Genomic DNA, 12794 nt, shown 5'->3' on the forward strand with positions numbered 1-12794 from the left:
CCAGTCCCTGGAAGGCTGTCCTATGCTCTGGGGTGATGTGTTGGATGCTCCCAGCTGGAGGCAAGGTGTCTTGATGGTCAGAGATGGCCAGCTCCCCCTAAATGTCTCTCCTAACTCACCCAAGCCAGCCTTCAGGTCCAGGAAGGTGGCCAAGAGGGGACAGCCGTGCACTGCACAGCAGAGACCCAGGGAGCCAGAAGGATGAGGAAGCCAAGACCCAAAGACAGGCAGATGTCAGTCCCGCACTGAGAGGCAGGAGCACGGCAGCCCTGAGAGCTGTGCGAGGCACTGGGGGGGGGGGGGGGGGGGGTGGAGAGGGTGTGTCTGGCTGGAGGGGCTGACCCGCGGACACCAGCATGGGTGCAAACCTCCAAGCAGCCGCTGTGCAGGCGTGACGGGGAGGTGAGCATGGACTTTGCCGTGTGGCACCAGTCCTGGCTCAGCCTTGTAGAGGAGCTGCCACCTGGAGCTAAGACCCTTCTGGTCCCGCCTACCCCGAGGCCCAGAGATTCCAGCAATTCCATCCTTCTGGGCCTTGCAGATGCTCCAAGTAGGGTCCTCACAGAGGCAGAGGAACAGGACAGGAAAGGAGAGGTAAAAAAACACACACACAGTTGCATTTTTATATATAGAATTTGTACAATATATTTCTCTTCATTTGTATATTTTACCCACAACTTAACATCTTTTTTACAGGCTGAACGTGCTCAGCTTGATATAATCAAAATTCTTTCTTTCAAACAAATAAGAAAAATTCAAAATCGTAAACCCGTAAGAAAACAAATTAAAAACGATGATGAAAATAAGTCACCCCTCCCACTGGGAGCAGTGTCCATGTTACAATATACAGGATTGGGGTCAGAATTGCTTTATCAGGCACATGTTTCCACGACACCGCTGTCTCCTACCTGGCGGCTTGGCCTCGACCAGTCTTGGCGTCCACTGCTCTAGACACTGTGGGCCCGCGGATGCAGGGAGCAGAGGTGGAGGCGGGGTGCAGGGTAGAGCGGCAGCTGAGCAAAGCGGAAGCTGGGGGGCTCTGAGCAAAGTGGGGCCAGAGTGGCCAGAAGGACAGGGGTGAGAGCAGAGAGCAGCTCCGTGGAGGCCGGCCTCTATAATTCAGCCTCCTGACGGGAAGACAGTGGGCAAAGGCAGTAGTGACCCCCTGAGAGCTGTGACCCTGCCGCCCACCTGTCTTGGCTCGGTCAGCCAGCCTGGTCATGAACGCGGACGGCAGGAGGCCAGGTGGGGAATGTACTGTCTCGTCTCCCAGGCCCCCTGTGTTGGAGCCGGGGCCCCCAGAGAACATGGGGCTTTCCCAGGGGTACAGCAGGGTGAAAGCACCCAACATCACGGGCCCAGGCCTCGGGCCTCTGCACAGCGTTTCAGGGCCTGCCCTCTGCTCCTCCCCTGGGCCCCTCACAGGACAGGTGGGCTGGGAGCCAAACTCCAGGGCTAGGGGGCCGCCCCTCAGACTCCTGACCCAGAAAGCACTTCCGCATGAAAGCCTTTCCACCCAGACCCTGCAAAGGGAGTTTTGGAGGCCACGGTGGTGCTAACCTGCTCAGCGTGGTCCTGGCTACAAGAGGCCTTCCCCGGGCCCAGACGCCATCCTGCACTGGCTGCTGGCTCAGGTGCTATCCACGCCAAGTGCCACTAAGGCGCGGCCATGGCCCACCTCGCTCCCCGAAACACGGCTTTGGAAAGAGAGTCATCATTCTGCGATCATTAGGAGAATGGGAAACAGCATTCACTAGAACTAATGCAGTTACTGCCTCGTCACAGCCAAACAAGCAAGCACTCCCAGAGGCGATGCGGTGTGTGACTATGACCATGGAGAAGAAATAAAATCATATATTTTTTGTGTTTTTTGTTTTTTTTTTCACTTCTAAAATAAGTTCTCATCGGATAACACTTCAAGTCTTTATGTATAGAAGCTTTCACATGAACCGTGTGTCCTCTGAATGACCATTCCTTTGGGCGCCCCTTGAGGCCTCACAAGGCAGTCGTACAGTTGTTCTAAAAACATCAGGTGGAAATTGAAATATGTTAAAACAGCTAAACGTAGGCATGCTGGGAGCCGGTGTGCGAGCAATGCACGTGGGCGGCCTGCTGGCATGTCCACGGGTTCTCGATCTCACCGAGGACATTGCGCGACAGCCAGGTGCATGCTTGGGGACCAGGGGGAGGCCAGGACAAGGTCGCAGCAGCTTTGGTCTGGATGCCCAGTCTCAAGAAAGCGCAGAAGAGCTCCCAGGCCAAGCAGGGGCTACTGAGGTCCTGGCGAGAAGGCAGCTCTGGGCAGACTGTGCTGACGTGAGGGCAGGGCCAGCAGCTCCAGCTCATGGACGTACAACCCCATCCACACAGGCTTCTTTCAGATCCTTCTGGGCTGTGGCTTCCACTGGAACCAACCCTGGCGAAGGTAGGTCTCCTTTCTCAAGGGCTCTGTCTGGCTGGCCGTCCTCATGCGCTGTGCCGTCTGCAGGAGGCTAGATCGTGATGCGGTGCATTCTTGGAGGTGGAGTACAAGTGGGAACTGAGGGGAAGCCAGGCACGGACGCCACAGCCTCTTCCTGAAGGAGTTCAGATGTCTGCTCTCAAGTCCTGGGGCTGAGCAGCTAGTTGCATGTGCGCCATTCCAGGGCTAACACTCAACGTTCCAGAGGCGGGTCGCCTTGTTTGGGTAGTTGATGGCCAGGCTGATAGCAGCGACGTTCTGCAGGGCCTGTGGAGGGACAAAGGGTCACTGCCAACATCAAGAACCACGTGTCTGCTCATTCATGAGGTGTGGCCTGGACAGGACCCTCAGCGGAGCACTCATGTCTGGGGAGCAAGGCAAACACGAGCCCCAAGTGGTTCCTCTCACCCAGAGCAGCAGCCCAGAGACAGAGACAAATTCTCTCTCTGTGAACATAGGGTGGAAATATTATCACTGCTCCGAGGGGGGAGGGCAACGCTGGGGCCTCAGTGGGCCTGGAGGACCAGCCCAGCACGGCAGGAGCAGAGGGCGGCAGGGAGACAGGCAGAGCACGTCCAGCACCACGGACAGGCTGGGGGTCAGAGTGAGGGCCGGAGGCCGGCCAGGGGCCAGGTGGGTGGGAGGGGCCAACAGGCTCGTGTGGCACAGGCTCCCCGTGCCATATGGTTGAACCTCAAACTCTGGCTGCGCATCCTGAGCCCTGAAACGAGGGGTCGGGGGCACTGTGGGGAGGAGAGAGACCTTCCTCTGCCCACGGGGCTCAGGACCTCCTAGTTGATGCGGATTCCTGCTTCCAAGCAGGCACCCAGAACCTCCCCCCGGGCCAGATGGGCCTGCTCCCGCGTGACCCTGGGCAAACTCCTGTTGGAGCCTCAGTGTCCCCACAGGTGCCCAGGAGAGTGGGACCACAAGCTCTCTCACAGTCAAGGGGTGTCTGTGTGGTGGCAACCATCACAGCGATGCTGAGACCTGATTCTGCCCTTGCCACCTGCACGCTCTCAAGAATGTGGGGACATTCCCAGAGGTCTGTGCGCGCCGGGACAATGGCAAGGCGCCAGTTGGAGGCCTTCTGCCAGGATGGATGGAACGTCCACCACCCTCCTCAGGAACGATTTTATTTTGAAAAGTATAGCTGTTTTCTCACAGAATGTTACTATTAACATGGAATGAGTACACTATTTCTTACAATGAACTAATGAATGTTTCAGTTTTAATTTCTAAACTTAAAGTCTAGTTTAACGTCTAGCGGCATATGATCAATACGTAAAACACACATAAGCAAAAGCTTTTTAGGATGCTCAGTAACTCAGCAGAGTGGGACCAGACGGTCGGGAGTTCTACCAGGGGAACCTGACCCCGAACCCTGAGGGAACCTCAGCACGCTGTTAATTTAAGGCACTGGTTGTTTCGGTTTCAAAGACACCAATCCTTGCTAGCATCCTCCAAGCCACGACCCCACATGAACAATGCTGATAAATGGGCCAAGTGCTCTCGGACACCAGGAGGCAACCGGGTGGGGACAGAGCCCCATGCAGACCCCGGGGACGTGGTGATGGCCAGCTCTGGCAGAGAGACAGTACCTGTGCTGCGCAGCGGAGAAGGTGGTCGTCCGTGGTCAAGGCCAGCAGATACTCCTGCAGCAAGCCGAGCTCCTGGGGAGGGGCACAGGGGCAGAGGCAGCGAGCAGCACCCAGGGGACACCAACCCAAAAGCACAGTCTCGCCTGGTGATGCCAGGCACCTCACTCGAGGGCTGTAGAAGGGGCTGGACCAGGAGGAGCCAGAGGTCTGGTTCTGGGGACTCTGCCCTTACTCATGCACGGGGGGACCTGGCAGGGGCTCCTTCCTCATGTGGACACCGGGGGGTAAGCCAGAGAACTCTGAAAGGCCTCTCATGTCTCACATTTAGTGAGCCGCCTATGATCGGGGAGGAAGAACCAGAAGAGCCCCTCATTTCATTTTCTAGAACACACTCCCGGTAAGGACTGAGCCAAGGCAGTTCTTCCCCCATGGGCTTTAGGCCTGACCAAGTAGGCAGCGTTCCTGGGGGTCGGGCAGAGCGGGGATCTGGGGCTGCAGGCCACACCTGCCCAGCCGGGTGGCAGAGGTGGCACCCGCAGAAACCTCACCTGGGCGCGGTTCTCGGTGACGAAGAAGAGCTCAGTGAGGGCACGGTGCAGGGGGAGGAGGATGCCGGGTGAGGTCACGTCCTCGAACAGGCTGTACTCCATGTGGGTGAAGAGCTGCCACAGGGGCTTTAGCAGTGCAAGGTCACAGAGGTCGCTGTGGGGAGCGGGGCCAGATGTGAGATGGGTTCCCCCCACATCTAGTAAAGTCATGACCTTCCCCCAAAATAGCTAAAAATATTCACTAGCAGCAGAGAGGAAAGGAGCAGAACCCCCACGGGGGCTCCAGGAAGCAGGGACCCTGCAGCAGGCACAGAAACCATCTCCACGGTTGCTGTGAAGAGATTCCACTGATGGTGGGAAAATCCTGAGAATAATGTTAACGGGGAAAAAAGCAACACATAAAACTACACATACAAAATAACACTAAAAAATGAAAACCCAGCTGTACACACAGTGCTGTGACCGTGATAAACCCAATCCACCCAACACATTCCCCGCGCTTGTCCCAGTCGATTTCCTAGACTTTCTGCAATGCTCACTGCCTCAACAATCAGACCACAAGACATTCACATGGCAGTGACAACCGTTATCACAATCTTAGGCTCACAAACTCAAGAAATGTGCTAAAGAGGTTGCCTGGGCCAGAGCCCTTCACCATTCCCTGGGTCTCTGCTGAGACTCGCTGACACGTTCGGCTCAGAACGTGCTTTTAATTCCACTTCAACACCCTTCAGAGAAGAAAAGTTACGACGCGAAAAATACCCTGGGCCTCGCTACACGACTTTATGCATGTATCACCTTAAATTTTGCCTTTTATGTGGTGTGTGACCTTTTGTATACCTACTCTCGGAGCCAATCCCTTCCTCCTGGAGAAGCCAGTCTTCCTAAAGCATAGCAATGGGAAAACCTGGCCTGATGCAAAGGGACAGCTCAACAGCTGTAGGAAAGTGCTCAGGGAGCAAGGTCGATGCAACTGTGCAGCCCACCCCGCTTCCATCCGTCCGTCTGTCCGTCTATCTGCCCACCCCAGGGGCTGAGGAAGGTCTGCATGTAGCAGGAGTGCACCTACAATGCAGCCAGAAAGGGCCCAGCGTCTGATGACAGTTTCCAATCCATCACTCAACCAGACAGTTCTCACTGCAGGACATGGCAGCACCAACAGCCACCCCACTGGCTCTCTCCCTCCCCCTGCCAGCCTGCACACACACAGATGGCGCCCCCTGACTTGCTTATGGCCCCATCCTATCCCTGAAGACGACCTGTTACTCAGACATCATCACTCCACTGACTGGCACCCTGTGTCTGTGTGTCTTAAAAATGCTGGGGGGAGAGCGCCTGGGGGGCCCAGTCATTTAAGCATCTGATTCTTGATTTCGGCTCAGCTCATGATCTTGAGGTCATGAGGTCAAGCGCCCCCCCCCCCAACATTGGACTCTGTGCTAGGCGTCTGCTTAACACTCTCTCTCCTCTGCCCCCCACCCCACCCCACCCCACCCCACCCCCAGCTCACATTCTCTATTAAGAAAAGAAATGCTAGAGAGAAAGACTGACCCCTGACAGGCCAGGGTGCGAGTGTGGACAACGCATGTGGCACAGCTGCCAACACTGCTGTCTGCAATGAAGAACAATGTCTTTAATCCCCACATCTACTCAAATTCTATGGGAGACCCTGGCTCGTGCAAACAGGCCAAAAAAAAGGTTTCCAAGGACCAAGAGGAAAATCTAAAACCCGTTATGATTTGTGGGGTTTGAGACAACAGGATTGTGCTCTGAACATTCTATACAAACCCTCTTAGAGTCAACAAACAGAGCATGGTCATTGCACACAAAGGAAATACACAAAACTTAATTATATATGAGCAAAAACAAAAATAAAAATTCTAAAAAAAAAAAAAAGAATTCTAAAACATTAACTGCAATGGCATCAAAACCATTAACTACCTAGAAATAACTCACGGAATGTTGTGTGGGCCTCTCCACAGAAACCTGTGGAACATCATCAGACCCGAGCAGTGGAGGCCTGCAGAGGAGCTGATACATAATGGCGGTGGAGCAGGGGACTCAGTCTTCTCAAGAATCAAACAAAATCCCATCAGGTGAAGAGGTGTGTGCGTATGTCATGCACAGACAACAACACGTGCATTAGGAACAATACAAAGTCCCAGAGGCTCTAACCAGAGCAATCGAACCAGAAAGAGAAACAAAAGGTATCTACATTGGAAAGAACATGTGCAACTGTCTGTTTGCAGACGACATTCTATACAGAAAACACCAAAGATGCCACAGAAACACTGTTAAAACTACTAAACTCAGTAAAGTTACAGGACACAAAATCAATACAGAACATCAGTTGCATTTCTATACACTAACGAGCCATCAGAAAGAGAAAGCAAGGAAACAAACCAATTTACAGTAAGATAAAAAAGAATAAAATACTTAGAAATAAATTTTAACACAGGAGGTAAACAATTTGTACAACGAACACTGTAAACATTGATAAAAGAAACTGAAGACACAAATAAGTGTAGGGGACAATTTGTGTTCCAGGACCCCAGGAATACTGTTAAAATGTTCATGCTGCCCAAAGCAATGTACAGATTCCATGCAGCCCCTATCAAAATCTCAATGGTATTTCCACAAAAATAGGAAAAACAATCCTAAATTCAATCAAACTACAGAAGACCTTGAAAAAACAAACCAATATTGAAAAAGAACGAAGCTGGAGGCATTGCACTTACTGATTTTAAACCATAATACAGAGCAATAGTAATCAGAATAGGATGGTATTGGAATAAAAACAGGCATAAAGACTGATGTACAGGACAGAGAGCTAAGAAATAACCCAAGCATATACAATTAATATTTGACAAAAGTGCCAAAAATGTGCCATGAGGAAAGGACAGTCTTGTCAACAAATGTGTTGGAAACATGGGACAGCCACATGCACAAGCACGAGGCTGGCCCCCGTCTCTTACACCACACACAAAACCAACTCAAAGCAGACTAAAGAGTTGAATGTGAGGACTCCAGCTGTACAACACCTACAAGAAAATATAAGGAGTAAGCTCCTTGATGTTGGTCTTGGCAATGATTTTCTGAATTTGACACCGAAAGCAGTAATAAAAAAGTGGGACCAAATCAAACAAAAAAGCTGCCCAGCAAAGGAGACCAGCGACACATGAAAAGGCAGCCTATGGAATGGAGGAGCTACATAAACCACAAACCAGGCGAGGGGTTAATATCCAAAATATACAAGGAATTTGTACAACTCAATTTCAAAAGAACCCAAATAACCTAATTGAAAAATGGCCACACAGGACCTGAGCAGACATCTTGTCACAGAAGACATGTAGATGACCAACAGACTCACGGAAAGACAGATGCTGTACATGTCTCATCATCAAGGATATGCAAATCAAAACCCAGAGATCTCGCCTTGCCCATGGGAGCACAAGTAACTCTCCTTCCGTGGGTATGTACATGCACCACATTTGTGTTATCCACTCTTGCACTGATGGGCACTCCGTTTGTTTCAACATTGGCTACTGTGAACATCTGAGTGTAGGAGACCCTGCCACTTGTGATACCGATGGACCATGAGGGCATTGTGCTCAGTGGAATAAACCAGAGAAAGACAAACCCTGTGACCTCAACCAGAACCAACCAGATAAACAAACTCATAGACACGGGTGGTTGGTAGGGGCTGGGGGCGAGGAGAGGAGGAGGGGCTGGGGTGAGGAACAGATGGGGAGGGGCAGGGATGTGAAAGAAAAAGCAATTAAGCTTCAAGAACTCAGGAAATATCTTCATGACCCCAAGATGGAAAACGGCAAAAATTTCCTAAACACAACACAACAAAAGCATTACAATGTAAGAGAAAAGACTGATGAACTGCAAGATATTAAAATTAGAAATGTCTTTTCATCAGACTCCACTGAGAGAGAAACGCAAGTCCCAGTGTGGGAGGAGGGGCTTACGGTGCAAACTCCCCGCAAAGGACCCATGCACATCGGCTCACCTGTGGGTGCAGCATTGCACAATCCTCAGAAGCAGGTGGATGGCTTTCAATCGCTGATGACCAGTCTGGCGACAAGCCACCCCCACCAGCCACTCCCAAATTTTGGCCAGTGGGAGGTGTGGCACAACTCTTTCTTCTGACAACATCTGCTTCAAAATCTCGAAGCCTGGCCCACACCCACAAAACACAGTTATTTTTAAAATACTAGCTGCTTAAGTTTTAATAAATATAAAAATATAATAAAACAACCATGATCATTTAAATTTTGCCTAAAATTATGCCTTTTATAAAAGCAACACAGGAACACCATTTTCAGTTTTCCCTTTTTGCAAAACGCCCTGCAAATTCTTTTCTTTCTTTTTTTTTTTTTTAAAGATTTTATTTATTTATTCATGATAGACACACAGAAAGAGAGAGAGAGCCAGAGACATAGGCAGAGGGAGAAGCAGGCTCCATGCCAGAAGCCCGACGTGGGACTTGATCCCGGGACTCCAGGATTGCACCCTGGGCCAAAGGCAGGCAGCTAAACCACTGAGCCACCCAGGGATCCCTGTGCCCTGCGAATCCTAAGAGAAAAAGCGTGTCCGTAGGACCCCGGGGAACAGGTGGCTCTTGTATCCATTTATGTTTATGAAGGCAGGACATGAGTGCAAGTCTCGGAGGAAAGCACCTGCTGTGACGCTAAGACCAGGGACACTGCAGCACCTGCACACATGGAGGGTCCCTGGCGCGAAGGCCACACAAAGGAGAGAACAGAGCACAAACCTGTCTGGAATCGGCCCAGGTGTCCGGCTGTCACAGTGAACTTGTAACCCCACTCCGTGTTGCTCATGTCAGAGGTGAAGCGGTAGTATAGAGTATCCCCTGGGTCACAAAGAAACAGAAACAGCTCAGGACACTGCAGCAACAGGGAATGCAAGTGACGTGCTCCTGATGAAAAGGGCTGACCCTGTGTGACCCCCCACAACACCCCTCTCCTTAGTACTAAGAGCCCAGAAGACCGAGTGCTCCTTTACTACCTGGAAGCTCAAAATCCTTCCATTTCTGCTGAGACCCACTGAAAGTGTGTCGATCCTGCTGGAAGTCGCTACTGCTGGACATGGCTAGCTCGTCACAGCCCTCCTCTGTGCTACACTGCGAGTCAAATTTGATCGAGAGGTAGATTGCACCAGGGATGTGGACTTTATCCTGGGGAGGGGACACAAGAACACTGTCAATCCTGATGGCCTGTCTCTGGCCGCATCCTGTAAGTGAAGGGGGACGGGGAACGCGCTGGCCATGAGACGGGAGGGCAGGGGACCCCGAGGTGCAGCCAGCCAGGTTCCCGGGCCCACACTCAGTCTCCCTGTTGAAGGTGCCAAGGGTTCCCTGCAAGGACACTGCTGCAGGAAAAGTGACCTCCCCCTGGCCCAGAGGCCCTTGTTTCCTATGAAAACAGGGTCAGAAGACCAGGCTGGGGAGGCAGACTGCAGCTCACACTATGGGAGCCCCTTCTCGGCCAGGGCTGCCTGAGGGGAACGGCCACTGTGGACGATGATGAATCCCTGGCGACCCTCACGGTCGGGCCTGCCAGCCACGTGTGCAGGCCATACCTCAAAGCTGGTGTTGTTGTTATACGGGTGCTTTGACTCTCTCACTTGCACCTCCATCCCCGGCTCCTCCATGAACTGGCAGGCGGCCAGGGCCATGGTCCCCAGCATGCTGCCTCGGCAGCCCTGAAGCACCTTCCGCAGGATCTGGGGGACAAGAGGCAGGAAGGAAGAGGCGTCCATTTCAACCCAAGGCCCATCCAGAGGGGCTGGCTTCACCCTGGGCCCTGGCCCCACCTCTGGGCCAGCTCCCTCAGTCGCCCCTCACTAGGGACCAGGACACTCCGTGCCTCCTGGAAACACTCTGTGGGAGCTCTGAGGGAACCAACAGAGCCACTCAGAGCGGGTCCCGGGTCCGTAAGAGTCCTGAGCCAAGCACAGGGATGCACAGAGAAATAATCACAGTCCAAGGGCACACATGCTGCATCATGTGGAAGTGGGGACTCCGGGGGAGGCCATGCTGCTCTTCGGCACCTCCAATGAGAGGCGCTGCTGCCAGGACCCCAGGGACTGCGATCTCCACTCAGGGATTGAGACACCGAGTCTCTGGGTTCTGAGATGGGCAAGTCAGGGAAGACAAGGAACGCTCACTTCCTGAGGAACCTTCCCGTACGCCATGCTTGAGCCCGTGTGAGACAGGGGGAGGGCGTGTGGCATGTGCTGCTGCCACGACGAGGGGGATGATGGGGTGGCAGTGATGTGATACAGGTTTTCTGTGCTCAGAAGCTGGGAAGGTGCTGACAAAACTTCCCAGCTCAGCTGGAGGTGGTGCCCACGAAGTCCCCCGCCCAGACCAGGCCGTGTGGTTCTACGTGGCCCCTCTGGGTGTGTTCACCCCAGGAAGCCTCGCTAGCCCTGGGACTGCTCTCAAAGACGACACTGAAGATTTGACGTTAAGAACGAGACCAGAACCAGAGGCCTAGACGCTGAGACCTGGAGTGCGGGGTTAGACTACGGACCACACTTGCCTTCCAGAGGCTGGGGGCCTCCGACAGCTTACAGTACAACAGGTGCAAGTGCCCTGGGGCAGACGGCCCTGGTGGCTTCCTGGACCATGGGAATAGGCCCTCAGCCATAACTCACCCCGTGGCTTGGGCTTGGCATGGTATGACAAGTGATGGGCTAGGAAGGGTGCAAAGCCAGGCTCCATGGGACAGCGATGGAAGGTTCTCTCCACACATCTAGTCTGCATCAGGCTATGAACTCAGCTCTGGGCCAGCACTTGCAAGAGCCCAGCCATGAGCCCCCTGCCCCTGACCCCACGTCTGCTGCACCACAGCTGTCACACAGCCACACGGGTCACCTCCCTCCAGGAGGGTCCTCACCAGGGGGACCTGTTCAAGTGTGGGGAGTGGGGGCAGAGGGTGAGCAGAGAGGGCAAGGGCCTAGCCCAGCCTGCTTCACAATCACCTTCTCCCACTGGTGCTTCTCCTCCAGCTGCATGAACATGTCCAAGATGTAGGTCATGTGGGCAGGGCCGCTGAGGTCCAGGGTGTCCTCGCTCACCGGTACGTGCCCCGGCCACTCAGCGAGCAAGGATGCCAGCACATGGCGGGCATACAGGACAGCTGTTGCCTCATTTACGCGGAACAGGTACTCCCGGATGGCCCGCTTGCTCTTGCCATTCAGCTCTTTGTGCAGGAGGGCGGTGCTCTTGCTGCGCCGCTGTTTGGCGTAGCTATGCTGCAATTCACTCTCGGTGCTGGAGATCAGCTTCTGGGTCACAGGGTTGGATTCGGCCGTGGCCTGGTCACAGCGGGCAGGCCGGGACTGCAAACCCAAAGACCCCCGTTACCATGGCCTGCGCCCTCACCACCAGGCAAGGCAGGGGCAGACACCAAAGGCAGAGGCAACGTACCAAACACGGTAAGATGATCATGTCTGTATCCACAGCTTTGGTGCTCTGTTCCTCCAGTCTCAGGCCCCTACTGGGCTGCCATCTCTGAGCCAGGATACGAATCCTCTCGTCTGTGGTGAGCTCATCCCCATCAAACCTGGAGAGAAGGGCACAGGGCTGGGTTTCATACACACAGGACACCAGGAGTTCAGGCCGCAGCAGTCAGAGCTGCTCTCCTGGTATTCTGCAATCACAGCACTGCCCCCACGTTCCGCCATCTAGACTCAGGCACTCACTGCCTCTCACATGCAGATGTCCTTATACATCCTGCTGGCAGGAGACATGAACCATCCCTCAGGATCCATGCTCCCTTATCTTGGAAACAAAGTCCCCAGAACTTTTAGCAAGACACACAACCGCCCAGCTGTGACAGGGTCCTCAGCCCCTCTTCAACTACCCAGGGTAATGCCAGTAGGTTCTTGCCACAGGAGGAGCCTACCCTCAAGCAGCTGGGTGGGGGGTGCACCCTTCTACCTCCCCCGCTTCCTCTGGGCTGGAATGCAGGTGGGTATAGGTGAGCCATGTGATGACTCACAGGAGAGCAATACCCCTGGGGCACAGGACCACTGCATGGGGCACATCCGCCTACCCACCCTGGATGCCACGAGAGGGAAAACCAGTTCTATCTTCCTGGACCCCATATCTGTGGGTTGCTTAGTTACAGCAGCTTAGACTGGACC

At 53.6% G+C, this 12794-nt stretch overlaps 1 protein-coding gene across 2 annotated transcripts in view; it reads right to left on the reverse strand.

Moving 5' to 3' along the window:
- Positions 1-619: 619 nt before the first annotated feature.
- Positions 620-12794, reverse strand: part of ZZEF1 (zinc finger ZZ-type and EF-hand domain containing 1) — a 101274-nt gene continuing 89099 nt past the window's right edge. For both annotated transcript variants that reach the window (XM_072729964.1, XM_025989087.2), the window contains exons 47-55: positions 12076-12211; positions 11628-11987; positions 10221-10364; positions 9648-9816; positions 9394-9492; positions 8629-8794; positions 4611-4764; positions 4063-4134; positions 620-2728 (exon numbers count right to left, since the gene is read on the reverse strand). In XM_072729964.1, the coding sequence (XP_072586065.1) occupies positions 2648-2728; positions 4063-4134; positions 4611-4764; positions 8629-8794; positions 9394-9492; positions 9648-9816; positions 10221-10364; positions 11628-11987; positions 12076-12211 (1381 nt within the window). In that variant the 3' untranslated portion in view covers positions 620-2647. The remainder of the gene's footprint in view (positions 2729-4062; positions 4135-4610; positions 4765-8628; positions 8795-9393; positions 9493-9647; positions 9817-10220; positions 10365-11627; positions 11988-12075; positions 12212-12794) is intronic.

The sequence above is a fragment of the Vulpes vulpes genome, chromosome 12 (genome assembly GCF_048418805.1).
Source record: "Vulpes vulpes isolate BD-2025 chromosome 12, VulVul3, whole genome shotgun sequence".
Taxonomy (NCBI): Eukaryota; Metazoa; Chordata; class Mammalia; order Carnivora; family Canidae; genus Vulpes; species Vulpes vulpes.